Source organism: Podarcis filfolensis (assembly GCF_964270895.1).
Source record: "Podarcis filfolensis genome assembly, chromosome: Z".
NCBI lineage: Eukaryota > Metazoa > Chordata > Lepidosauria > Squamata > Lacertidae > Podarcis > Podarcis filfolensis.
In genome coordinates this window covers 45896964-45922628 of record NC_139617.1, presented here as the reverse complement: position 1 = coordinate 45922628, position 25665 = coordinate 45896964, and the positions used below count along the sequence as shown (strand labels likewise).

Below are 25665 nucleotides of genomic sequence, written 5' to 3'. Positions count from 1 at the left end.
AATTAGTCCTACAGGAAAAAGCAAGGGATACTATGCAGATGACCAAAAATAGCTGTAGCATATGTAATGAGACAAGAATCCAATATCTCTATTCAGACCAGGTCTCTCCATAGTTTTCAGTTTAGTAGTAAGTTGTAATTCAGCAACTTCTCTTTCAGGTCTATTTCCGAAATTCTTTTGTAATAAGACAGCTGCTTTGAGATTCTGTATTGAATGTCCTGGAAGATTGAAGTGTTCTCCTACTGGCTTCTCTGTCTTATGATTCCCGATGTCAGATTTATGTCCTACTATATATATTCTATATATAAGGGTCTGGTGACTTCTGTTTCAGTGTATCTGAAGAAGTGTGTATGCACACGAAAGTTTATACGTACCCAGAACAAACTTAGTGGGTGCCGAAAACAGTCACTGCCTATCCTCCACCTTTCTTCCAAAGCTCTCAAGATTGTCACATGGTTCTCCCCCCCTCCTCATTTTATCCTCACAGTAGCCTTGTGATAGCTAAGTAGGAATTTGAACCCTGGGCTCCCAGGTCCCAGTACAACACCTTAAGCGCTGCATCACACGGTATCATTGGCTGCTGAAGTTCCACCTTTATTCCTCACCCATCGTCATTGCTCATTTGCACCACTTGGGGCTGGTAGACGATGCAGGTGAATGGGCAGTCAATGGTGGGAAAGGGGAGTGGCAGCAGGGGGCAGTAGCCTCCAGTCAGCAGTGGGTCTCTTCTGCTGGAACTTCAGCCTCAGTAGGAGCCCAACTTGGCTGACTCCACACACCAGGCCTGCAAGCTTGTCATCTAGAAAATCTCAGTTAAGGGACCTCTGCAGAAAATAAACCTAAGATATGTTGGTACAGTGAGGAAGGCAGTTGCAGCTTCTTAAGATTTCAGGTTATGCCCACATCATATGCAGGTGCAAGATATTCTAATGGTCACTTATGCATTTGCAGCAAGGGAGAAGTTAGTTATATACAGTGTGGCTGTATAATTCTCCCAGGGACAGGTTTCTCAAAAGGATTCTTCAGAGTGTTTCTGTCTTGAAAAATTGTTGTTTGCTGTCCAATGAGGATAAAAACACTACATACATGATGTTTCCATGTTTGCTTTAGCAGCCCAACAGATCAGATAAAATATTATTGTGCAGCATGGAATGCAGTGTGCTGGGAACCATGTGTGCTAAAACGTACCTAAGTATTTCGTATCTTTATGGTGACCGATGGTTTTTAGCAAATAAAGTTCGCTGGTGTAAAATTAAGCAACCTAGTCAAACAAGTGCTTTTAAGACCTGTTGAAATTAGCTGTGTGCGAAAGTCTTATGTGCATGCATACATTAACACATTTGAATAAACAGGGGTTTGGGGGTGGGTGGAAGCAGAATATGTTTATGCATGCATGACTCTCAGCTATCACCAGATCCATTTAGTGAAAGGAGTTCTGGGCTGTGTGGTGCCTGTTGGTAACATCTGAGCAATGGCACAGATTTGGGCCTCAGCAGCTTCCCAGCCTCCCCTAGATATGCAGATGCATGGAGCATGATTCTCCCATCTGCATCTCCCATCCTATAGCCTAACTAGGAGTCTCAAGGCAATTTGTAATGAAATGTACACAAACCATGCAAGTTAAATATAAAACACCTTTGCACTCTTCAAGCAGGGTTCATCCTGAAGCCGTAGAATTGTGGAACCTTAGCTCCCTTGTTTATTTATCATGTTTGCATTTTATGGGTGAGACTTAATATCCGCTTGCACAATGGGGCTTCTCCTCTCCACCCGCTGCCCATGCCCCTTCTTATTTAGAGAGCTGGAGAAGGTTTTGGGAGTGCACAGGGGGCTATAGTGGGAAGAAGGAGCCCTGGTGCACAAGCAGATGACGTCACTGGATGCCACCCAATGTATCAGCCAGATTCAAATAAACCATCCAAGGCAGCCCACCCATGAGGCGAGGTGAGGCGACTGCCTCAAGTGGCAGAATCCACAGGGGCAGCTGATCCCAGTGTAGATCTTTACTTTGGGCTGGCCTGACCAGGAGGTAAGGTGAGCTGCCTGCCTTGGGCAGCAGGATCCACTGGGGTACAGTAGCAGATCCTGATGTAGATCTTTACCCCCCCAACTCCTGATGTAGATATTCCCTCACCCCTTCTTCTCTGGTGGGGAGGAGGGCATTTTGGGGTATATCTCAGGTGCTAAGATATCTTGGGCCAGCCCTACCCATACCACTAGTGGAAGCCGGTGCAATAGTTCCTGGTGGCACAATAGGGCTTTCTGTCCCTCATGCCTCCCCAATCAGTACACAAGGAGAGGAGAGGGGAAATTGTTCCATTGGGGCAAGCAGAAATCCTTGTGCTGGAGGATTTGTTTATTTGTTGCATTGGTATCCCACTTCTTCGAAAGAGCTCAGATTTGTGTACATGTTTCTCCCCCTTCTCCTTCAGTCCCCGAAACAGCCCTGTGAGGTAGTTTAGGCTGAGAAGCAGCGACCGGCCAAACATCACCTAGTGAGCTTCATGGCTCTGTGGGAATTTGAACCCTGATCTCCCAGGTCCAACACTCTAACTGCTGCACTACACTGGCTCTCAGCACTACAGTGAATTTCACACTAAGTATTTACTTGACTGTAGTTTTACTCAGAGCAGACCCATTGGAATATGCATTCATTTCAATGGGTCTGCTCTAAGTAGGACTAATGTTGGCTATAACCCATTATGTTTTATGTGCTGCCTTTCTCCCTGAAGAGCTCGGTAGTGTTACGTGGACTCCTCACTACTGCCACTCTTTTGATCCTCACAATAACTCCTTGTGGGGTAGGTTAGGCTGAGATGCAGCAACTGGGTCCAGCCTTATCCAGCCTTCCTTCCAATGGGTTTCCCAAGTGGTCTCTCATTCAGGCATCAGCCAGACCTGGTCATGCTTAGCTTCGTCTATGCTGCTGCATCACATGCCTTCAGGCTTTAGGGTTTACAACACTTTTACAATTCCCTCCACCATTCCTTGGCACATTGTTTGCTAACAGAACTTCTTACTCTTCCTTCTGTGTGCACCTGTCTCCCTTAGGGGGATCGGGGTGCAGTAGGACCTCCAGGACCACCGGGCGTCAAGGGATCGATGGTAAGGAGTAAGTCTGCACTCTCTCGCCTCCTTTTCTGCCTGAAGAACCATAATCTGTCTCCTCTCCCGCTGCCACTTGGAGGGCATGCTTTTCTCCCCCCCCCCATGCTTGGGGGCATGGAGGGTGGTTGACCCATGCCAAGTTATAATATCTTCACACTGATTTCCCAGGTAGCCTTTGAAGTCTTCACATGTTAGGCCCTTGACCATTTAGGGTTTGTGAAGACCTCAAAGCAACCCAAGATTTACTGCTGCTGATTGTCGTGTGTTTGCAGTATTTTTCAGTGTTTAAGATGATGCTTGTTGCTAAATATTCTTAGTTCAAAATTTGGGTTCATATTACAGTGGTGTCTCGTTTTGAGTCCGCCCCGTTTAGGGTCCATTTCGTCAAACGTCCACGGCAAACTGGGAAGTACCGGAATGGGTTATTTCCAGGTTTGCCACTTGCGCATGCGCAGAGCAGGGCTTTGCTGAGTGTCCCTTTTGTCAAGCATCTGGGGCTCCGGAACGGATCCCGGATGCAAAAGGAGGTACGACAGTATACACTGATGGTGAATGCACAGGATCCACTGTACCTCCCTGGTGCGCTATATCTCTAAAATAAAGCTCAACAACTGTGGGTGGTCTCAGGTGTTGGTGGGGCACGCTCCACTGCTGCCTGTGTGCAAGCAGTCTCCCACCGCCCCAGGCACTGGTAGGGGTTGCTACGCTGGTGCTGGGGTTCTGTCTGATGTTTAAACTATTGAGTTCTTAATTTTGGGGTAAAATAAATAAATAAATAGGGGCTATCTTATACATGGGGTGCCCTATACATGGAAAAATATGGCGCATTCAGCGCTATGTAAAGCAGCGTGGAGATGGATGAATTGCATCTGGATATGAATACAGACATATTATGCAGAGCTTCATGCATTCTCTCCTTTGTTATATAGGGACACCCTGGAATACCTGGAGCAATTGGTGAACCAGGGCTCCCTGGACAGCCTGTAAGTCAAGCCTATTTTCCTTGCTGCTCCCCAATGCCCCTTGTCTTTCATACCCCTACATATTTTATTCAATCTTCTGCTAGGGATGCTGGATAAATTAGATCCTGCTTGCGTTTTATGGAGAAACCACCTAATCCACACTTCTTGAACCAATACAAAAACTGCTACCCTTTGAAGTTGTCCAGCACTTGTCCAGCTTTTTCTCCAACCAAACAAGGTGTTCAAAAATCCATCTATAAGAAGGAAATGTAATGGAAACAACATCCAAAAATGTATTAAGTTGGAGAAAATCGCTTCCAAAAAATGGTCACATTAGTCAAAACTGCAGGCAAAATTCTGTTTATTGGGGAAAATTCACTCTAAAATGCTGATGGATTTTTATGAGGAAATCATGGGTTGCTGTGTAAATTTGGAAAACTGAATTTAAGATAAGAAAAAACTGGAACTAGAAACTGTCAGATTCATGCTCCCTTCTCTTCCCATCAGTGCTACATCTGAATAGTTGCTTGTGAGTGAGCTCTGTGATTTGTTCAAATTTGTTAAGGAAAAAAAGAAGGCAAAATCCTGAAACTGAACTGTGGGCGGGTGAAGGAATTTTATAGACTAGTAATAAGCTGGAAGTTTTTCTTTAAAGACAAGGAAATAAAGAGAGGAATAAACCATATTACAGATTATTAAATATTGTAACTCCCATAAGGGCCAGTCAGCATGGGTGGCAGCAGCCTCAGGGAGTATTGGGAGTTGTAGTCTAGCAGTATCTGATGAGCTGTGAGGGTTCCCCGTGCCTGAACGATCCATTTTGTTGGGTTACGCTGATGTTTTTGATTAATCTGGTTGTTAATTGATTACAGTGGATGCTCGGGTTGCGAATGTGATCCATTTGGGATGCATGTTCGCAACCTGTGTCTGCGCACGCGCGGGTTGCAATTTGGTGCTTCTGTGCATGCGCAAAGCGCGATTTAGCGCTTCTGCACATGTGCGATCATCGAAACCCGGAAGTAACCTGCAACCCGAAAAAGTGCAACCTGAAGTGGCTGTAACCCGAGGTATGACTGAATATGTATTTATTGAGTATTAAACTGTGAGCTGCCTGAAAAGCATGGTTGATTGAGGAGTATACAAATGCCATAAATAACAGTGCAGTCCTAACCATGGCTACTCAGAAGTAAGCCCTAATGAATCGGTTAACTATTGCTTAACTAGCTACGGCCCAGCCCACTTGCACAACGCAAATGTCCGCAGCATTTTACCTAAGGGCTACAGAACCTTTTACATCCTGAAGGCCGCATCCTGCCATAGGCAGCTTTCTGTGGGCTGTGTTGCCAGTGGCAGATGGGGCCAGAGAGCAATGTGAGTAGGATCTGAATCAAAAGTGGGTAGCACCAAATGGGGGCCTGTTACATTTGATCAGTAGTTTACATCCCAGCCATGCAAAACTATAGTTTCTGCACCCACTAAACACACACACACAGTTGGTCCATCCTACATCCAAGCCAATAGGAGCCTCTGTTCAAAGACACAGTTCAGCCAAGTTGTGAAGTAGAGACTGTGAGGTGAGTGGTCTGGCGAGCATCCCAAGGGCAAGATAGGGAGGTCTTGAGGGCTACATTTGGCTCATGGACTGGAGTGTCTCCCTCCATCCTCCCACACCTACACTTTATAGCAAATTTCCCATTTCAGATATGCTCATCTAACTTAGGCCTTGCTTTTTAAAAAATAATGGAACTCAAACATTTTGGAGTCCTGATGTGACCCCATCCTGTAAGCAAGTTACCTCCACATTTTTCTTGTTTTACCAGGGTCCTGCTGGAGTTCGTGGATCCCCAGGATCAAGAGGTTCAAAAGGTCGCCGGGTAAGTTGTGGCTAAATTTGTAAAGTTGCCTGTTGATAATTTTTCCTTTAATGTCCCAAAGAAGAAATTGCAGTGGGGCATTGCATGCAGTAAAAATATTACTAAGGATGGCGGAAAATGGTGATATGGGCTTTTGTGTGTGTGCATGTAGCAGTTGGGTGGAATTGCTGATTTGTTTGTTTGTTCATAAAATCATTTGTGCTTTGCCTGCTGGTCCTCAAGAAGACCCCATGGCAGCTTACAGTATTAAAGCCATAGAGCATTTCCAGGTAGACCTCTTATAGTAAGGTTACCAGACGTCCCCATTTCCTGGGGACAGTCCCCAGATTTACAAATCAGCCCCCATACAAAATCCATTGAAGTTGAAAAGTGTCCCTGGATTCATTGGAAAAAATCTTATAAGTGTCTTCTTTACAATTTCTTTTTAATGGAGCATCCAGAAGACATCAGCATCCTTTCGCAATCATCTCGTGCCTTTGCTTCCTTTCACTGATTTGCTTTCTGTTAATGGGGGAAATCCAACTTTTATGCAAGATCTGGAGCATCAATGCATCAAATCTTATTTGCTAGTGTGTCTTTGTGCTTTTAGCCCTAAGGTTTCAGACGGGTGTGGTTTTTACTTGGCTGGATGATGTTTTTAGAGGCTATCCTCTAACTTCAACTCCTTCTGGGTGCTCCTCACCTGATTGCACCTATGCCACTTCGTTTCAGTCTATTTATAACTGTCAAACGTCTACTACAGATAATTTTCAGAAGAGTGCTTTGCTAAGGACCTCCAAACAGGAAATGTGGACAAGTTCCTGCAGTTTATCGTTTTAAGATATATATCGGAAGTCTTCTGGAATTCTTGTATCTCTTTATAACAAGCCGCCATAACAAACACTTCTAATATTCAGTATGAGGAAGTACCTGCTAGTAACATTGTATGTATGCCTTTTATGGAACACGTAGGCTGTTTTTGTACATTGCACAATGCAGATTACAGTGTGCATGTATCGGCTGTAGGTCTGTTTACCTTAAACACTCAGGCAGCATTGCGGCCTGGCTGGAGGGGAGGTTGTAGCCTCTTCCTGCCCCCTCCTTGGTTAAGGGTATCCCGTTAAAGGGAACCGTGGAGAGTTTCTTCAGTTTGACTGCCAGATTGGGGCTAGAGCCATAGAACTCCTTTAGTGAGGACCCCTTGGGGGTACCCCTATTTGATGTAATACTTAGTGCCCCCCATGTTGTGGTTTACCCTTAGATACACTCCCAGCAGATGGGCTGGAGTTCATTAAATGGCTTCACCCAATGCCTATGCCAAACCATTCTCATCTGTATCCGATAAATCTGTGGCCTGTTTGAACCCACTGTCTAGTTTGGTTATTTCATACTGTCATGGTTATGTCATCATATAGGGAGTGACTGGGTCACAGGGCCTTGGCACACAAGTTCCTGTCCTGCAAGGGTAGCTAACTCCTGCCACCCCAGCCAGCATGGCCAATGATCAGGGATGACGGGAGTTGCCATTCAACAACATCTGAATTTGTGATTTCTAAGTATCATCTAGAGACCCTCCTTCTCACCACCATTCTTTTTTTTTTTTAAAGATTTTTATTAAAGTTTTACAAAAAAAGAAAAATAGAAATTCACAGAATAAAAAACCATAAATTACAGAAAAAAGAAACACGCAAGAAAGAAAAAAAGGGGAAAAAAATACAGAAAGAAAAGCACAACTAATTAAGAAAAATTACATTTAAGCAAAGAAAAAATAAAATCATTCCATTTTTCCAATAGCCTCAATTTCATATGCTTATGTTCTTGACCTCCTCGCACCTTCCCCTTTTTGTATTCCCATTCAAATATTTAATTCAGCAAATTCTTACCCTTTGTCAAATGTTTAAACTTTGTACCATAACATATACTATATCCCTATTTTTCAACCAATTATCAATACCTTTTTTGCATAGTCTTAATAACTTTTATCACTAATTACCACTTATTACCCATCCAAGCACATTTTTAACACTCATTGATTTTATAATATTTCTGAAGATAGTCTTTGAATTTCTTCCAGTCTTCTTCCACCAACTCTTCTCCCAGGTCTCGGATTCTGTCAGTCATTTCCGCCAATTCCATATAGTCTATCAGCTTCATCTGCCATTCTTCCAGGGTGGGTAGCTCTTGTGTCTTCCAATACTTTGCGATGAGAATTCTTGCTGCTGTTGTTGCATACATAAAGAAATTTCTATCTTTCTTTGACACCAATTGGCCCACCATGCCCAAGAGAAAGGCCTCTGGCTTCTTAAGGAATGTATATCTGAAGATTTTTTTCATTTCGTTATATATCATCTCCCAGAAAGCCTTAATCTTTGGGCATGTCCACCAAAGGTGAAAGAATGTTCCTTCACTTTCTTTACACTTCCAACATTTATTGTCAGGCAAATGGTAGATTTTTGCAAGCTTGACTGGTGTCATGTACCACCTGTATATCATTTTCATAATATTCTCTCTTAGGGCATTACATGCCGTAAATTTCATACCTGTGGTCCACAACCGTTCCCAGTCAGCAAACATGATGTTATGACCAACATCTTGTGCCCATTTAATCATAGCAGATTTAACTGTTTCATCCTGCGTATTCCATTTTAGCAGCAAGTTATACATTCTTGAAAGTATTTTAGTTTTGGGTTCTAACAACTCAGTTTCCAATTTTGATTTTTCCACCTGGAAACCTATTTTTTTATCCATGTTATAGGCTTCTCTTATTTGAAAATAGTGCAGCCAATCTCGCACCTTATCTTTTAATTTCTCAAAACTCTGCAATTTCAATTTATCCCCTTCTTGTTCCAGTATTTCCCAATATTTCGGCCATTTGGCCTCCATATTGGACTTTTTGAGTGCCTTTGCCTCCATTGGTGACAACCACCTTGGGGTTTTGTTCTCCAATAAGTCTTTATATCTTGACCAGACATTAAACAATGCTTTCCTGACAATATGATTTTTAAATGCTTTATGAGCTTTGACCTTGTCGTACCACAGATATGCATGCCACCCAAAAACATTATTAAAACCTTCTAAATCCAAAATGTCAGTGTTTTCAAGAAGCAGCCATTCTTTCAGCCAGCAAAATGCGGCCGATTCATAATAGAGTTTCAGGTCTGGCAGGGCGAAGCCACCTCTTTCTCTTACATCGGTTAGTATTTTAAATTTTATTCTAGGCTTCTTGCCCTGCCAGACAAATCTAGAAATATCCTTCTGCCACTTCTTGAAACAGTCCATCTTGTCCACAATTTGCAAAGATTGAAACAAAAATAACATCCTTGGCAATACATTCATCTTTATAGCCGCAATTCTTCCCAACAAGGAAAGCTTCAAGTTTGACCATATCTCTAGATCTTTCTTCACTTCTAGCCAACATTTCTCATAGTTGTCTTTAAATAAGTTTAAATTCTTAGCAGTCATATTAACCCCCAAATATTTAACCTTCTTTACTATTGTTAGGCCTGTCTCCTTCTGAAACCTGTCTTTCTCAATCGGTGTTAAATTTTTCTCAAGAACTTTTGTTTTAGATTTATTCAGCTTAAAACCAGCCATCTGCCCAAATTCTTGGATCACTTCCAAAACTCTTTTCGAACTAGATTCTGGCTCCTGTAATGTTAAAACTAAGTCATCTGCAAAAGCTTTCAATTTATATTGCTTAGCTCCGACCTGAATGCCTTTTATCAGACGGTCCCTTCTAATCATGTTCAATAATACCTCCAGGACTGTGATGAATAACAATGGGGAAATTGGGCAGCCTTGTCGTGTACCTTTCTCTATCTTAAATCCCTCTGTCACCATATTATTCACAATTAATTTAGCCTTTTGTTCTGAGTAAATTGCACTTATACCTCTCACCACCATTCTTGCCTGGGGCAGAACAGAGGCAAGGTGAGCCTGCAGGTTGCAACAGTGAAGAGGTACTCACACCAGTTAGCCCCTTTCTGGTGTGGGGCATTGGCAGATACCTGGCTATGCTGACCCTTGATGCCAGCACCAATTTTGTGGATGCTGTAGGTAGGGGCATGGTTTCTCCTTAGGCACTCTCTTTGGGAATCTGGAATGGAGGTTGCTGTTCTACATAATATTACCACACTGGGACCAATGAGACTTCAGAACTTACAGTTCCAAATTTCATGAAGGATTGTGGGAAGATCCAGATTGAAAAGATGCATACGCCTTGAATTCAGCTGAGCACTGCCTTTTGTCAAATTGCCTGTGGTTCTTGTTGTGAGGGAGAGCAAGCCACAGTGGCTTCAGCCCACAATGCCAAATATCTGCTAGTTTGGATACCAGCTGGAAGAAAATCCATCTTTAGGTTTCCCATTCATCAGATTTGGCACAAAGACAGGAAGGGGCTGGCTTATGTGTCACAAAGCAGTTGTTCCTTCAAATGGCAGCCCAAGCTGATAAACCTGCAAGCAAATCTTTAGTTGATATAAATCTATCTGTTTTAAAATTGATTTAAGCTTGTACCCCTGCCACGAGTCAGTGAAGATTAGCATTTACAAACAGCATTATATTACACAGTTCTACGTATTCACCTTTAAAATCTGGCGATGTGAACCAAATTTATAGTTTTGCTTTTATGTCTGTATTTAAGAGCTTGGCTGGAACAAATACAAATTTACAATATCTAGCCTGGCTTTGCTGTTGTCCTGGATCTGAAACCAGAGATGAAGAAGTGTGTGTATTCAAGGTCAGAGGAGTGGGGGAAAGTTAGGTTCAAAGATCTGGAGGCACTCAAGTTACCATGCAAACAAGAGCTAGGAGCTTATTGTTTTCAGAGAAGTTAAAGAGTTGCCTGGAATTACATGCAGGAATTATTTAAACTCCCAGAGTAGCTTACAAAAATCAGGAGTAAGACAGTCCCTGCCATCAGGCTTACAGTAAAAAAATACATGACACAAGAGGGAAAAGGGAGGAGGAGGGAAGAGGAGAGAAGCAAGAGTAGGCACCAATTCTTTAAGTTATAGCTCTTACAGCATAGTTCTGTTGACACCAATTCTGGCTGGCTTGGACAGCAACCCTTCTCTGTAAGAACTCCTCACAATCCGATATAAGAGCTGAGCAGCTAAATTTGTTTGGACTAGAAAGGCTGGGCTGTTCCTCCCACACAGTTTCCTTTTATCAAACAGCTGATTTGCTAGTATTTAGAGTCCTGCAGTTTACTTTCGTGCAGTAAATGAAATTTATAGGCCACCTTGTAGACTCAATGGCTCTCAAGGCAGTCTATAAAAGCCTTGATGTCTCTCAAGATGGAACATGAACTAAAGCAACACACAAGTTGTAAAATACGTTACTGGCACCAGCAAGAGACAGCACGGTGTGTGTGTGTGTGTGATTATTAGGGCTGGGTGAATTTGTCATAATAGGTTTTTCTCATTTTTCTAGTCTTAAGTCCATTTTTTTTCTAGATTTCCACATCAATTTATGATTTCTAAGTCCTTGTGAAAGTTCTGAGGGTGGGGGCATCTTATTCCTCAACAGAGCTCTTGGCATAGAGAAGTAGCCAGTAGATTTTCTCCTTGTGTTTCTAGAGGTTGCGAAAACTAAACACCACCCATTTTTGCATGAGAGGAGCCAATGACATGCAGAGAGCCATCACTGTTGAGTGGGAATTGATGGAAAATTCTTCCAGAGCAGGCTGCCCTGGGGCAGAACTAATCTCCACTCATTAGTGTGGAAATCTCCAGTGCTCTGTGCCACACAGAAGCAGCGAAGCCAAGAAGAAGAACCTCTTAAGCACCCCATTCTGGAGCACCAGACTCCCTCCTTCTTGATTTCTCTCTGCCTTGCCACCCCACACCCCAAGCCAAGCCTGTGCTTACAGCAGCCAATTCTCTGCAACTGCAGTATTGTGCTACCTCTGCCAAAAGGCCCCAGATTGTGCAGGGTTCCCTCCACTCGCCTTCCTTTCCAGCTCAGGCTGAGCAAAGCAGGCAACTGGTGAGGCGTGGCGCCAGTGGCAAAGCTTTCCGGCTGCCCTCGCCCCAGAAGCTGTCAGAGCCACTTAATTTTGGAAAGCTGCTCTCCCAACCAACCACCAATTTCTCTAAAAAATAATAATGCTATTTTAATGAGGTGGAAATAAGGCAGTTAAAGACTTTAGAAAGACCAGCGGGACTTTTCACTTTAGCAGAGTGAAAAGCTGGGTCCTGAATGAGTTCAGCTCTTTTCATGCTCTGGGTGGCCAGATCCACTCTGGCCTGGAGCGGATGAAGCACTTCTGGAGGCCCTGCTGTTAAATTAGGGTCACTGCGGATCATTGTGCTCATGAAATCAAGGCTGAACAATGCACTAAGGGCCAAGCTACAGGTGACATTATTCACATGTTTAAACAATTGTGCTTAACCTGGCTTTTACTGTGACCCAAACGCCTGGTCCATCCATCATGCGTAAAGCTTTCCTGTAGGTTAATCTTTCAAATAGGCTTATGGCAGTTATTAGCCAACAAAGAAATGCTACTATTGCCTTCTAGGGAGAGAGTGCTCTGTCACTGTTCCATAAGGGTGTAGAAAGCCGCAGATTGATTCCACAGGAAACAACTGTCTTGAAGCATGGTGTGATCTATCTGGGCTCTTACGTTCTTTGATGGAGCATAAGTGGGGAATCCTTTTCTGCCTGAAGGCCATGTTTCTTTCTGGGCAACTTTCTAAGGGCCACATACCAGTGGTGGGGTAGGCAAGAAGCAAGAGTGGGCTGAGCAACTAATGTGAATTTTACCTTTGTACAGTAGGCTAGTTTCTACACATACTGGGAAACCCCTTCTTTATGGTCCATTACTGCATCTCATAATGAAATGGTACTGTGCTGCGGCCATGTTTGGGCTCCAGGTTTGAGGAGGCCCTCTGGGAAAATGTGTTCTGGTCAGCCCCTTCATATATTGATGGGCTTCCCATTGGCTTATCTGCCAGTGGCAGCAACAGCTGCACTGTGATTTGCACTGATTTTAAATACCCATAATGCATCCCTCCAAGGCACTGGTGGAAATTTAAATGGTATCTTCTGCTTAGTAACCACCATTAAATTTCTAGTCAGGGATGTTATGCTTAGTGAGAATGACAGTTGACTTCCAGACCGATCTGTTTGGGATTGGGTACATTTGAGAAAACAACTGTTCTAACAATGAAAAATGAACAGCTTGCAATAATAATAATAATAATAATAATAATAATAATAATAATAATAATTAATAATTTATTTGTACCCCGCCCATCTAGCTGGGTTTCCCCAGCCACTCTGGGTGGCTTCCACAAAGACTAAAAATACACTAAAATGTCACACATTAAAAACTTCCCTGAACATTTGTACAGATTAGTGTAATACTGGATAATAAAATTTCATTTGATTATTATGAAAGGTTGCATCCCATTTTTTCATGAGTACTGGGTGGTTTCTTGCGATAGTCCAAACAACCCATGTGTTCCGTGAACATTTGCCACATGTAGTATAATGAAAATGGACTGGGCTTGCCTCTAGCCACTCTGACCTGGAACATCAATTCTCAGCCAGTGCTATTGACCATACTAGCATGCCAAGAGTCAGTGTTAAGACCACCCCAGTTTTCCGCCCATGCCGCTGGTAACAGAAAAGCTATCATTGTTAGGATAACCTTGAGCAGGTGTGATTCTAAGCCCAAGTATTGCCTGTGCAGGAGACTTTTCAATTGTTATGTTGCATATCAAGCTGATTTACTTGAAGGGATGGGGTCAATAGTGAGGCCATCTGGGGAGTTGGGGGTCTGGACAGCTGCCTAAGGTTTCTAAATGGTGGTATTGACCTGGGATTAAAGATGAGTGAAAAATTGGATTCCGTTCACATTTAAATGTGAAACTATCAAATTTTCATTTTCTGAAACAATATGTGGACTGAAACGCTGCCTTTCTTCAAAATTCTCCATTCTCCAGTGTTTTCAGTGCCGTTCTCCAGGCAAGTAATGTGTACAAAACTGCATACTAAAATGTGCCCATTAGTGAAAACAACATGAAAAAAAGGGGAATGACATTACAAAAATGTGTATGACATACATAACTGCATATCATAATGTGGTGAAATTCACAAAATGCTGGTGAATTTTCATGACACCCTCTTTCTTTCTTTCTTTCTTTCTTTCTTTCTTTCATGTCACTCATGTTTCAGCAAGGATCGCATTCTATGACTCTGGTGCCACCAGTGAAAAGGCCCACCTCTGTGTCCCCCACAAGCCAATAGGCTTTAATTAACCTCCCACAGACAAATCTAGATATATCTTTCTGCCACTTCTTGAAACAATCCATCTTGTCCACAATTTGCAGTGTTTGAAACAAAAACAGCATTCTAGGCAATACATTCATCTTTATAGCTGCAATTCGACCCAACAAGGAAAGCTTCAAATTTGACCAAATTTCTCAGTCTTTTTTCACTTCCGTCCAACATTTTTCATAATTATCTTTAAATAAATTCCCATTTTTTGCTGTCATGTTAATCCCCAAGTATTTTACTTTCTTGACCACATTCAGACCTGTCTCATTCTGAAACCTCTCTCTTTCAGTCGGTGTTAAATTTTTCTCTAAACCCTTAGTTTTTGACTTGTTCAGTTTGAATCCTGCCACTTGACCAAATTCTTGAATTAGTTCTAAAACCCTTTTAGTACTAGATTATGGCTCCCGTAACGTCAATACTAAATCATCTGCAAATGCTCTCAATTTGTACTGTTTGGCTCCGACCTGTATACCTTTAACCAACCGGTCCCTTCTAATCATATTCAGCAGAACCTCCAGGACCGATATAAAAAGCAATGGGGAGATTGGGCACCCCTGTCGTGTCCCTTTTTCTATCTTAAATTCTTCCGTCACCACATTATTTACAATTAATTTAGCCTTTTGTTCAGAATATATTGCACCTATACCATTTTCAAAACCTTGGCCTACCCCCATCCCCTGTAGGTTCTTTTTCATAAAACTCCAAGAGATATTGTCAAAAGCTTTCTCCGCGTCCACAAATATCAGAACTGCTTTAGTGTTTATATTCACTTCTAGCTTTTCCAGGATATCAATTATGTTCCTCAAATTATCAGACAAATGTCTTCCCGGGAGAAAGCCCGCTTGGTCTTTATGAATCTCTTCCATCAATACTTTTTTCAATCTCTTGGCCAAAATATCAGCAAAAATTTTGTAATCCACATTAAGTAACGATATAGGGCGGTAGTTCTTAAGCTGAGTCTTTTCAGTCTCTATTTTCGGTATAAGTGTAATATACGCCTCTTTCCACAACTCTGGTGCCCTCTTCCCTTCCAGAATTTCATTGCAGACTTCCTTCAAAGGTTGTAATAGCCACTCTTTCAAAGATGTATAATATCTAGAAGTCAGCCCATCCGGTCCTGGAGATTTGCCCAATTGCATATTTTGAATGGCACCTTCTACTTCCTGTTCAGATATTTTATAGTTCAACATTAATTTACTTTCTTGGGAGATTTTTTGTAATCCATTTGTCTTCAAAAATCGGTCTATGTCCATTTCTTTCTGTGGCCCTTGTGAGTATAATTGTTTAAAATACCTCTGGAAACAATTTCTAATCTCAATTGGGTTATGTATGTTCTTTCCTTCCACTTCTAAATTTGTAATAGTATTTAATTTTTGTCTTTTTTTCTTTTGCCAAGCCAACAATTTCCCACATTTATTAGCTGATTCAAATGTTTTTTGTCTCATTTGTTTAATTTTCCATTCTATTTCCTGATTCATCATTTCCATATATTGTACTTGATATAGTTTTATTTCTCTCAAAATCTCCTGCGACTTTGGTTTTGCCCTCAATTTCTTCTCACTTTCTTTTATTTTCTCCAAAATTTTATCTTTCTTCTCATTTTGACTTCTCTTCTTTATTGCATTCTGTTGTATCAAAAACCCTCTCATAACAGCTTTGCTTGCGTCCCAGATTACTCTTTTTTCTACATTAGTGTTCATATTTATTTCGAAATAATCTCTCAAAGTTTTTTGGGCCTTTTTATACACTTCTTCATCTCCAAATAAGGTGTCATTCATCCTCCATCTGAAGGAGCCAGTTGATATTTGCTTCATCTCCATCCTTACAGCGTTATGGTCGGAGCAAGTTTTTGGGCAGATTTCCACTTTCTTTATCTTTGGTGCCATTTGGTCAATTCTAGTCCATGTCATCTTGGCTTCAGAAAAGAAGGTTCCCTCTCTTCCCAAGCCCAGAATAAAATTCAAGATATTAATTGATGCAAAGGAAAGGGGTGGATTTGCCCTGCCAGACTTTAAACTTTACTATGAATCAGCAGCATTCTGCTGGCTGAAAGACTGGCTGCTTCTTGAGAACACAGACATTTTGGATTTAGAAGGTTTTAACAATGTCTTCGGGTGGCATGCATATTTGTGGTACGACAAGGTTAAAGCACATAAAGCATTTAAGAACCATATTGTCAGGAAAGCTTTGTTCAATGTTTGGATAAGATATAAGGATTTATTGGAAAATAAAACCCCAAGGTGGCTGTCACCAATGGAAGCAAAAGCCCAGAAAAAGCTCAATATGGAGGCCAAATGGCCGAAATATTGGGAAATTTTGCAACAAGAGGGAGATAGACTAAAACTGCAGAGTTTTGAGAAACTAAAAAACAAAGTGCGAGATTGGCTTCATTATTATCAGATAATGGAGGCATATAATTTGGACAAGAAAAATGGCTTCCAGGTGGAAAAATCAAAATTAGAAACAGAACTGTTAGAACCCAAAACTAAGATTTTGTCAAGGATGTATAACTTGCTGTTGAAATGGAATACACAGGATGAAACGGTGAAATCTGCTATGATTAAATGGGCACAAGATGTTGGACATAACATTATGTTTGCTGACTGGGAACAGTTGTGGACCACAGGTATGAAATTTACGGCATGTAATGCCTTAAGAGAGAATATTATGAAAATGATATACAGGTGGTACATGACCCCAGTCAAGCTTGCAAAAATATATCATTTGCCCGATAATAAATGTTGGAAATGTAAAGAAACTGAAGGTACATTCTTTCACCTTTGGTGGACGTGCCCAAGAATCAAGGCTTTCTGGGAGATGATATATAATGAAATGAAAAGGGTATTTAAATATACCTTCCTGAAGAAACCAGAGGCCTTCCTTCTGGGCATTGTTGGCCAATTGGTGCTAAAGAAGGACAGAACTTTTTTTATGTACGCTACAACAGCAGCAAGAATACTTATTGCAAAGTATTGGAAGACACAAGATTTACCCACTTTGGAAGAATGGCAGATGAAGGTGATGGACTATATGGGATTGGCAGAAATGACTGGCAGAATCTGAGACCAGGGAGAAGAGTCGGTGGAAGAAGATTGGAAGAAATTTAAAGACTATCTACAGAAATATTGTAAAATTAATGAATGTTAGAAAGATGTTGGATAGAAATTAAGTGGTTTCCAGCTGTAATACTTTAAGAGAATATGAAAAAAGGGTTATAAATAGGTAAAAACATAATGGTAAGGATTTGCTGAACCAACAATTTGAGGTGGAATACAAAAAAGGGAGGTATGAGGAGGTCTGGGAAACAAGCTAAAGGAAAATAAGCAATGGAAAATTTGTGTGTTTTTAATTATTTTTATTTTGTATTTGTGTTATTTTTTTTCATTTTATTGGAATACTTTAAAAAATCTTAATAAATATCTTATAAAAAAATAATAATAATTAACCTCCCACATGCCCAGTAAAATTGTTACAGGATGAGCAACATGTGTTGCATGCTTAAGCAGCTCTGCCCTAACCAACCTCACCCTAATCATCTCATGTGAACAAGTCTTTAATTTCATCGTCATTCTTTTCCTTTTCCTTTTCGTTTTCGTTTTGTTAAGTTTCTGAGGGGCAGTAATTCCAGATCCTGTCCTCTTCAGCATTCCCTGTGTTTCTGATCCCACATCCAAGGATGTAATTCAAATCAGAATGGAAAGACATTAATGCAGCTTTTTGCCAGATGCATGTGGATTCTGTCAGTGTTTAATTTCGGTTTTGAAGGCAAGACTAATGGCTGATCTGGTTTTGATTGAGAAGAACAATGGAGATTTTTAGGGGTCTCTGCTTAAATGTTTATAGTTATTAGACTGAGAAAACACCGTGTAAACTTCTGGGGGGAGGGGACAGAAACGACCTTTTAGATAAATATACCTCCTGATAGAAGAATATAATTTTGTTCCGATTTAGTTGAGGCGTTTCCATTCCCTCTTAGAAAAAAAAAAGTTTTATTTTGTGTGTTTTTTTTGTTTAAAAAACTAATATAGGAAGTCAATTTTTGTTCCATTCTTCACAAATACCTTTCCCCCCCTTTTGGATGAGTCCCAGATTTTCAGCAAAATGATTTAATCTAAGGATTAATTTTAAACATATGCCAAAGACTGCTCCTGCCCTCTACACATGCACCAAATCCTCTCTGGAATTAAGTCCATATGTGTTGGGGTTCAGGATTAGATTCCCTGGTTGGATGCAAATCTGGGCCACTTCATGAATGGGGAATTTGGGTTATATACCTAGGGCTACAGCTGATGGGAGCCCCAGAGTCCATTAACATCTGGAGTGGCCACAGCTCCCCCACTCCTCATCCGCATTGTTAATAGAACTGGTTCTTAATCTGCCATTTTCTGGGGAGAGAATCCATAGCTTTCATCAGTGTCTCAAAGAAATCCATGACCCAATAAAAGTTGAGAATGGCTGGACTTGAAAATCTTACGCAATTTCAATTTGGCCTTCTCTCTTGTGGCCTTTTAGCAGTCCTTAACAATTTATTTATTTTCTACTCAGCTTTTTATAGACTGTGTTCCTGGTTCTCGTTTATATAATTTTAATCAGATGCTAGTTTTATTACATGCTATCTTATTCCATTGTTGTATTATGCTTTGCAAAGTTTTCCTTGCAAGCCTCTTCCTGTGATGGCTAGGGTGGTCATTTGTCCTGCCTTGCAGAGGAAAGTCTTCTGTTTGAATGCATCTCTGTCTGAAAGACTCTCCTCCAGCCAAGTGTTGTGTAAAGATAAAGGGGTAGTTTCCAACTAAGTTCTGTTCAGAGCAGACCCACTGAATTAATGAATCCAAATTAGTTATGGCCATTTGTTTCAATGGATTATATCCAACATTTGTCCCACAGAGTAGGCCTATTGAAGTTAATATATGTGACCAACTTCTGTCCATTAATTCCAGTCTGCTCTGACTAGGACTTAGTTGGATACAACTCAATGAGTCTACCCTGAGTAGCACCATCACTGGATATAATCCAGAATCTTTCAGCCATAAAATGCTTGGGTAGGCAAGAATGTTTTCAGATTCTCCTGAATGTCAGTGATGAACAGAAAGGTCATTCCAGAAATAAGGAATTATCCTTGTGAAGACCCTGTCATGGGTGAATACCAACCGGGCAGACCCCAGTGGTGGCACTGCCAACAGGACCTTCCCTGCCAATTGCGGGGCCTGAGATGGTTAATACTGGGGAAGGTATTCTTTTAGGTTTTGGGTCCCAATACCATTTAGGGCTTTGTGTGCTATTTCTAACACATTGAACTGAGCCAAAGTAACTAATTGATAGCCACTTATGATGAAAAGCATTACATAAACACACTAAATAAATGGATAAAGCATTAATAATTATGTTGTTGTTACTGTATTAATTTATACACTGCTTAATGCCAAAATAGGCTTCTTAGGAGTTTACAAAGTAAAAATATAATAATTACTGCCTCTTTCAGTTGCTCTGAAACTTCCTAGAAGGAAGCAGGGGGATAAGGAAAAACTTCTGAAAGCTAAGATAAACAAGAAGGAAAAGAACAAGAGGAGAGGAACATGAGATGGAGGGATGGGGCAGTTTCAGGAGTTGTTGTGGGCCACATGCCACCTACCTGTGACCTGGAGGATCAGAATCTTAGGTATATGTTTACTCCATCTTATGGGCACGCCAGCCTTATATCTCCCAGAAGATTTTGCCACTGAAACAGTTTGTTAACTATGGACTAGTTCCATCACATAGCAAGGAACACGTCATCACCTTTTAAATATATTTCTGGAAGTTGGTGCAATTCTTGGAGGGCCTCCTGGCTGCTGATTGGCCATTTCCTGGCCCAGGGCCGCCATTTCTCTTGTTCATCTGTGACTGCCACTGTCAGCTAACAGAGGTTTCACAGGCTTCAACTAATTGGTGCAATGTTGCCTCTAGAATATTGCACCTAGGAGGTAGGAACAGCTAGAACTTGTTCCTCTTCATATCCTGAATGCAAACAGAAAGATGTTCACAGTGTAAGGTCAGTGGTTGATAAAATGGACAGTGAAGGGATTAGTTCAGTTTACACTGAACTAATCTAGGACTAAACTAGGTGAAGGGATTAGTTCAGTTTACACTGAACTAAACTAGGACTGCTGTGTTGCGCATGGCGGAGTGCAGCTGCATTAAAGTTACAGCATTTCGGTTGCTGCTATAGTCATTGGCAACATTAGGTGTACCTCATCAGGGTGTTTGGCCTTTGCATCCTGTGGTTTTTCCAGTATTTTGTACTACAGAGTACAGTGCAATCACATCTTAGGTGCAATGAACTTCTGCAATTTCAACTTTGTGTGGTTGAAAGCTGTCCAATTAAACCCCCACAAAATAAGCTATCTGATTAAAACTCTTGGATGCAAGGGCGAGAGCTTAAAAGCTCCTTTCACACCAAGTTTTTTCCAGCATAGGAAGAGCTTTGAATCTCTCCCCCTTGCTTACTGGGCTCTGGGATGCTCTTGCATTTAACCACCACAACAATCCTGTCAGGTAAGGCTGAGAGGCAGTGACTGGTCCAAGGTGAAAGCGTCATGGCCAAGTGTGGATTTGAACCCCAGTCTCCCAGGACCTAGTTCAATACTCAAACCACTGCACCTAACTGGTGCTAGTAAAATTCAGTTAAAATGCCTGTTGCCTGCTTGGAAAGGAAAATAGTTGTTGGCGTCCATCTGGCTTGAGAGACAATGGAGTGTTCCTCCAAGGGTGAAGTCAAACTGCTGTGTTAGCACCACCAAAGGGACCTCCCTGGGGCACAAGCCTGAGCAGTGGGTATGGAGGTCCTGAGCTCACCTCTTGGCTTTGCTGATGTGGTCCAAATGAAAGCAGAGCAATACATCTGGCACCACCTTGGCTGCAGGAGTTGCCAGAAGGAGGCGGACAAAGCACCTTCCAATCGTCTTAGGAACCCCTCTGCAGATTTGTATAGGGATTACTCCTTAGCCTTTTGTTTCCCCGAAGACATTCCACAAAGCAGTGGAGGTTTAGAATCAGAGTTTTCTTTCTCCTGGATGGACTACCTTCCCAGGCTGATGAGCCCCAGCTGCCCCTCATTTCCCTCTATAGCACATGCAGAAACCGCCTTCTTGACTGCTAGACCACCTCTTGGTCTCATCCGCTCAATCCGCTGCAGCCTGTCTTTGCATGCAGGGGAAGTCTGTAACTCACCTGGTGTTGGAGAGCCATCTGCTTCCCTCACCTTGTTTAGCTGGCCAGTTGAAGCCATTCCTGGGGTGTGGCCGCTGCCACATGCTAACAGGACAGCTTCTAGGAGCCACAGGTGAGAGCTGAGTGCAGGGCAGGGACCAAAGGAGGACAAACTACCTTAGAAGGAGCATGACTGACTCCCACCAGAGATACTACCCCTCCCCCAACACTCCAAAGGGAAATAGTAAATAAGTAAGTAATATATTGAAAGGGGCAGGAAGAAGGACTTGGGACCATCATGCATATGATGATATGCCTTTCGTGCTTTATCAGTGGCATAGTAATGCCAAATGAGACGCAGAGTTGTTGGGACTTTGCAGCCTTTCCTTACCCTGTGTGATAGATTGCTGGATTCCCCTGATATGTGAGAACCAGTTATCTTAAAGGGATGGGGGTAGGCAGCTTCAGATTTTGTGTGACAGGAGATAGCTGCTGCCCCACCATCTGGGGCCAAGTCATCAGTCCCACCTGCCAGTTAAAACAAACAAATAAGTAAATAAAGTGCAGGATCTCTGCGTTTACAACTGCCTCCTGTCCACCAAGCTTTCAGCTGTTTGGGCTCCTGCTGCGATCTTGCCATCACAGATTGGCCAGGAGTTCCTGCCTTGCTTTAAAAAAATAAATAAAACAAAAAAGGACATTGACAGGGTTTTGCTTGCTGTAGCAGTTTGGCTGTCTTCCCCGCTGCACATCTTATGCAGTTACACTACCGCTCTGTGTGACTCTTCCTCTCTCTCATACTGTACTCGCTTTGGTCAGTGTTGGCTCTCAGTTTTGTTGGCTCCAAGTCTGCATCATGATTATCACGTTTGGCTCCAGTTTTCTTTCCTCCTTCCCCTCTCCCATTTCCTTGCTGGCCCACCTCTCCTCTCCTTCTTTTCTCCCGGCTGATTTGCATGTTACAGTCAGCTGCTGATCTGTCTACTTAAGAGCTTGCATGAGTGGGCTGCTTGCATGAGCTGTACTGTGTGTGGGAGGAAAAGGAAGCTGAACCAGGGATTTCCATTTCCAAGTGCTCCCAACCCCACTATTCACAGAAGTCTAGTGTTGCACAATCACGCCTGTCTTGCATGTGTGTCTTGCATGTGGTGTGTAGTGGTTCAGAGTGTTGTACTAGGACCAGGGAATTTCAGGTTCACATCCTTGCATGGCCAAGAACCTTACTGGGTAGTATGGGGCCAGTCTCAAACTCTCAGGGTTGTTCTAAGAAGAAAATGGTGAAAGAAGAACTAATTAAAGGTGTAGTAAGATAATAATTATAGGGTTGTAACCAACTAAATTCTGTTCAGACTCATTAAAGTTAAGTTGAGTAGGACTAACATTGGATACCACCCATAATAAAATATTGGCCATTATAATATACAGTGGTACCTCAGGTTAAGAACTTAATTCGTTCTGGAGGTCCGTTCTTAACCTGAAACTGTTCTTAACCTGAGGTACCACTTTAGCTAATGGGGCCTCCCGCTGCCACCGCACGACTTCTGTTCTCATCCTGTAGCAAAGTTCTTAACACAAGATACTATTTCTGGGTTAGTGTAGTCTGTAACCTGAAGCGTCTGTAACCCGAGGTACCACTGCATATATAATAAATTCATGTCGACTGGACAACTTGTGAGTTTCTGAATTCACAAATGAGTAGTTTATAAAATTCAGGGAATCCTCATTAAAACTTATGCATAAGGGCACTATACACTGGTGAGGCCATCCTGAATATCTAATGAAGTCAATCCTGCTGCCTAGGCATCCAGTACCCAACTGGGAATAGGGCAGTGCAGCCAATGCAGGATTAACCCCTGTCCTCCCACTTCTGCTGGGTGGAAATGGTTTGGGGGAAATGGCTTGATGGGCCAAGAGTGGCCTGTGGACTAGAGGTTCCCCACCTCAGGTCTGTCTAGCAGTCCATTATGGCTCCTGTAACAGGCAACCAAACACTCACACAAAGGTCTCTTCCTTTCCCATCATGTGGTGCCTTATCCGTTTTAACTGCAGATGCCAGGGATTAAACTTGTGACATTTTCAGGCAAAGTATGCATGGCCAATGGTCAGAGCAGACGGAGCTTGTCCTCCAACAGCATCTGGAGGAGCACCAGGTCAGGGAAGAGGGCCATACTCTGTGTTACTGCTCCAATCAGAGAATGAGAAAATGTGATTTAAAAAAAAAAAAAAACCAGGAGTGGCAACCAAATCATGGAATTCTCTCCCAGAGAGGCCTGCCCTTCAGGAGATAGATGAAGTCCACTCTGATCAGTTCTTGACGTTTTGGGTTGCTACTTGATTATGCCCCCCCTTTCTTTTCCCTTCTTATTCAAGTGTTTGCAGGTTTCTTTGCTGCCTCTTTCTTTAATTTGTAGTCTTTAAAATGATGTACTAATGTTAAGCTTGCCCTTCTTTTTTGCGTGGCATTGGTTTTAACCTGGTTGGCCACTGCGGGTGACTCATGGAGGCAGAAGGGCAAGATGTAAAGCATTTTGGGCCCTCTAGAGTGTCAGTATTTTATTGGGTGGGGGGAATTCAACCACATATTGGTACATTGGCTTTAGTGAAATTAAAGTGGATTCATTGCCATACAGCAACAAATCCACTTTTAAAAATGGAGTAAGTGAGTGTGTTTGTGTGTGTAGTTTGGAAAGTGACAGAGAATGCACTGAATAGCATGGAACGAATGAATGACTAGCATGAAGACATTTAACCATCCCGCCTAGCAAAGCAGGATGAATTGCAGGATGTGTGCTGCTTGTAAACAAATCAGAGTGGATGCTCAATTAAGATCTGCCACATAAGTGTTGCAGAAGCGAATCAAGTGACTGCTGAAAAAAATAGATTATCTGGGAGAGCCCCTAAACAAATGTCCTCAGCTCTATTTTGATCATGGGATAAGCCCAAGGTTCCTCACTGTCCTTTTGAAAGAGTCTTAAAAGAGAATACTTTTAATTCGACTTGGCCACTCTCCTTTAAAATTCTCTATGTGAGGGTTAGACAGTTTTTGCCATTTGTAGCTTGAGAGAGACACCTGCTGTTCATTCCCCGTGTACAACTTTCTTCTTCCTCTCCCCCGTCCCCACTTTTTAAAATGTTGTATATTTATGTATATTCATGTGTGCCTGTGTGTGTTTTTCCCTAGGGTGCTCGAGGTCCTGATGGACTAGTGGGTGAACCAGGGCCGCAAGGTGCTAAGGTGAGCCCCCCAGATCCAGAGACTGTTAGTTGTGGCTAGATTGTTTTGGGGCATGTTATGAACTTTGTCCATTGCACTGTGGGAAACTAAGGAGCTGGTTTCCTGACCCTGCACCCTGTGAATGTTTCGTAGCTTTGCAAGGCAGATGCTGAACCAGGTTTAATTGGATTTGTGTGACCCTTTCAGTTTGTGATGGAGATTAAGACGTGTATGGTCTCACGCATATGTTGAAGTTCTGCCCACTACTTTTAATGGTTCCTTAGTGGTGAAATAAACATAGTTTATACGTGCTCAAAAACACTCTCTTCTGTTTGTTATTTCTCATTACTGTTTGCCAAAGTGCATAATTACCTGGTTTGGAATATGGATTTTTCTGGCCCTTAATGTTAAGAAGCATTATTAATTGAGCGTCATTTCTCAGATAAAAGTTCTTTTCTGGCCCTTGTATTCATGACCCTAGAAATGTTTATTTTTTTCAGTGAAATTCTGGCCACTTTACCGTAGCTCAGGCAGGCAAGCTTTTTCTAATAGGCTTCCAAGAAAGAGTGCAAATACCAACCCAGTTCAGAATAAGACTGAAGGGAGTTCACCAATCACCACTTCAAATATGCATATTCTTATTTTCATGTTATTTATTAATTACAGCCCGCCTTTCCTCCAAGCAGCTCAAGTTACAATATTCACCCCCTCTCCATTTTATTTTCATAATGATCCTGTGAGAGACAGCTATTGGGTCAAGCTCATCCAGGGAGTGGGATTTGAAGCCTGGTCTCCCTTGTCCTAGTCTGACACTCCAGCTGCTGACTCACATATATATGTGTGGAGTTATATTTTGGGCAGTGAATGTAAGTTCATCATCATCATCATTACATTTTAATAGCAAGAAGAAAAGCAAAGAAAGAAAGAAAGTGACAGAGAAAAATGCTCACACCATCAGTTCACTTTAAGGATGCAGTAATCATCTTCACATCCCCCTTAAATTAAGTACATTAGTCAATATAAATAATCCAGATGTCCTAATAGATACCCACTGATG

The 25665-nt window shown here is 42.0% G+C and overlaps 1 protein-coding gene across 1 annotated transcript in view; it reads left to right on the top strand.

Annotated features, from left to right (window-relative positions):
* The window catches only part of COL27A1 (collagen type XXVII alpha 1 chain), a 254226-nt gene that overhangs the window by 149712 nt on the left and 78849 nt on the right, over positions 1 to 25665 (top strand). Inside the window, exons 26-29 of the mRNA XM_083597135.1 lie at positions 3052 to 3105; positions 4038 to 4091; positions 5891 to 5944; positions 24576 to 24629. Of these exons, the coding sequence (XP_083453261.1) occupies positions 3052 to 3105; positions 4038 to 4091; positions 5891 to 5944; positions 24576 to 24629 (216 nt within the window). The remainder of the gene's footprint in view (positions 1 to 3051; positions 3106 to 4037; positions 4092 to 5890; positions 5945 to 24575; positions 24630 to 25665) is intronic.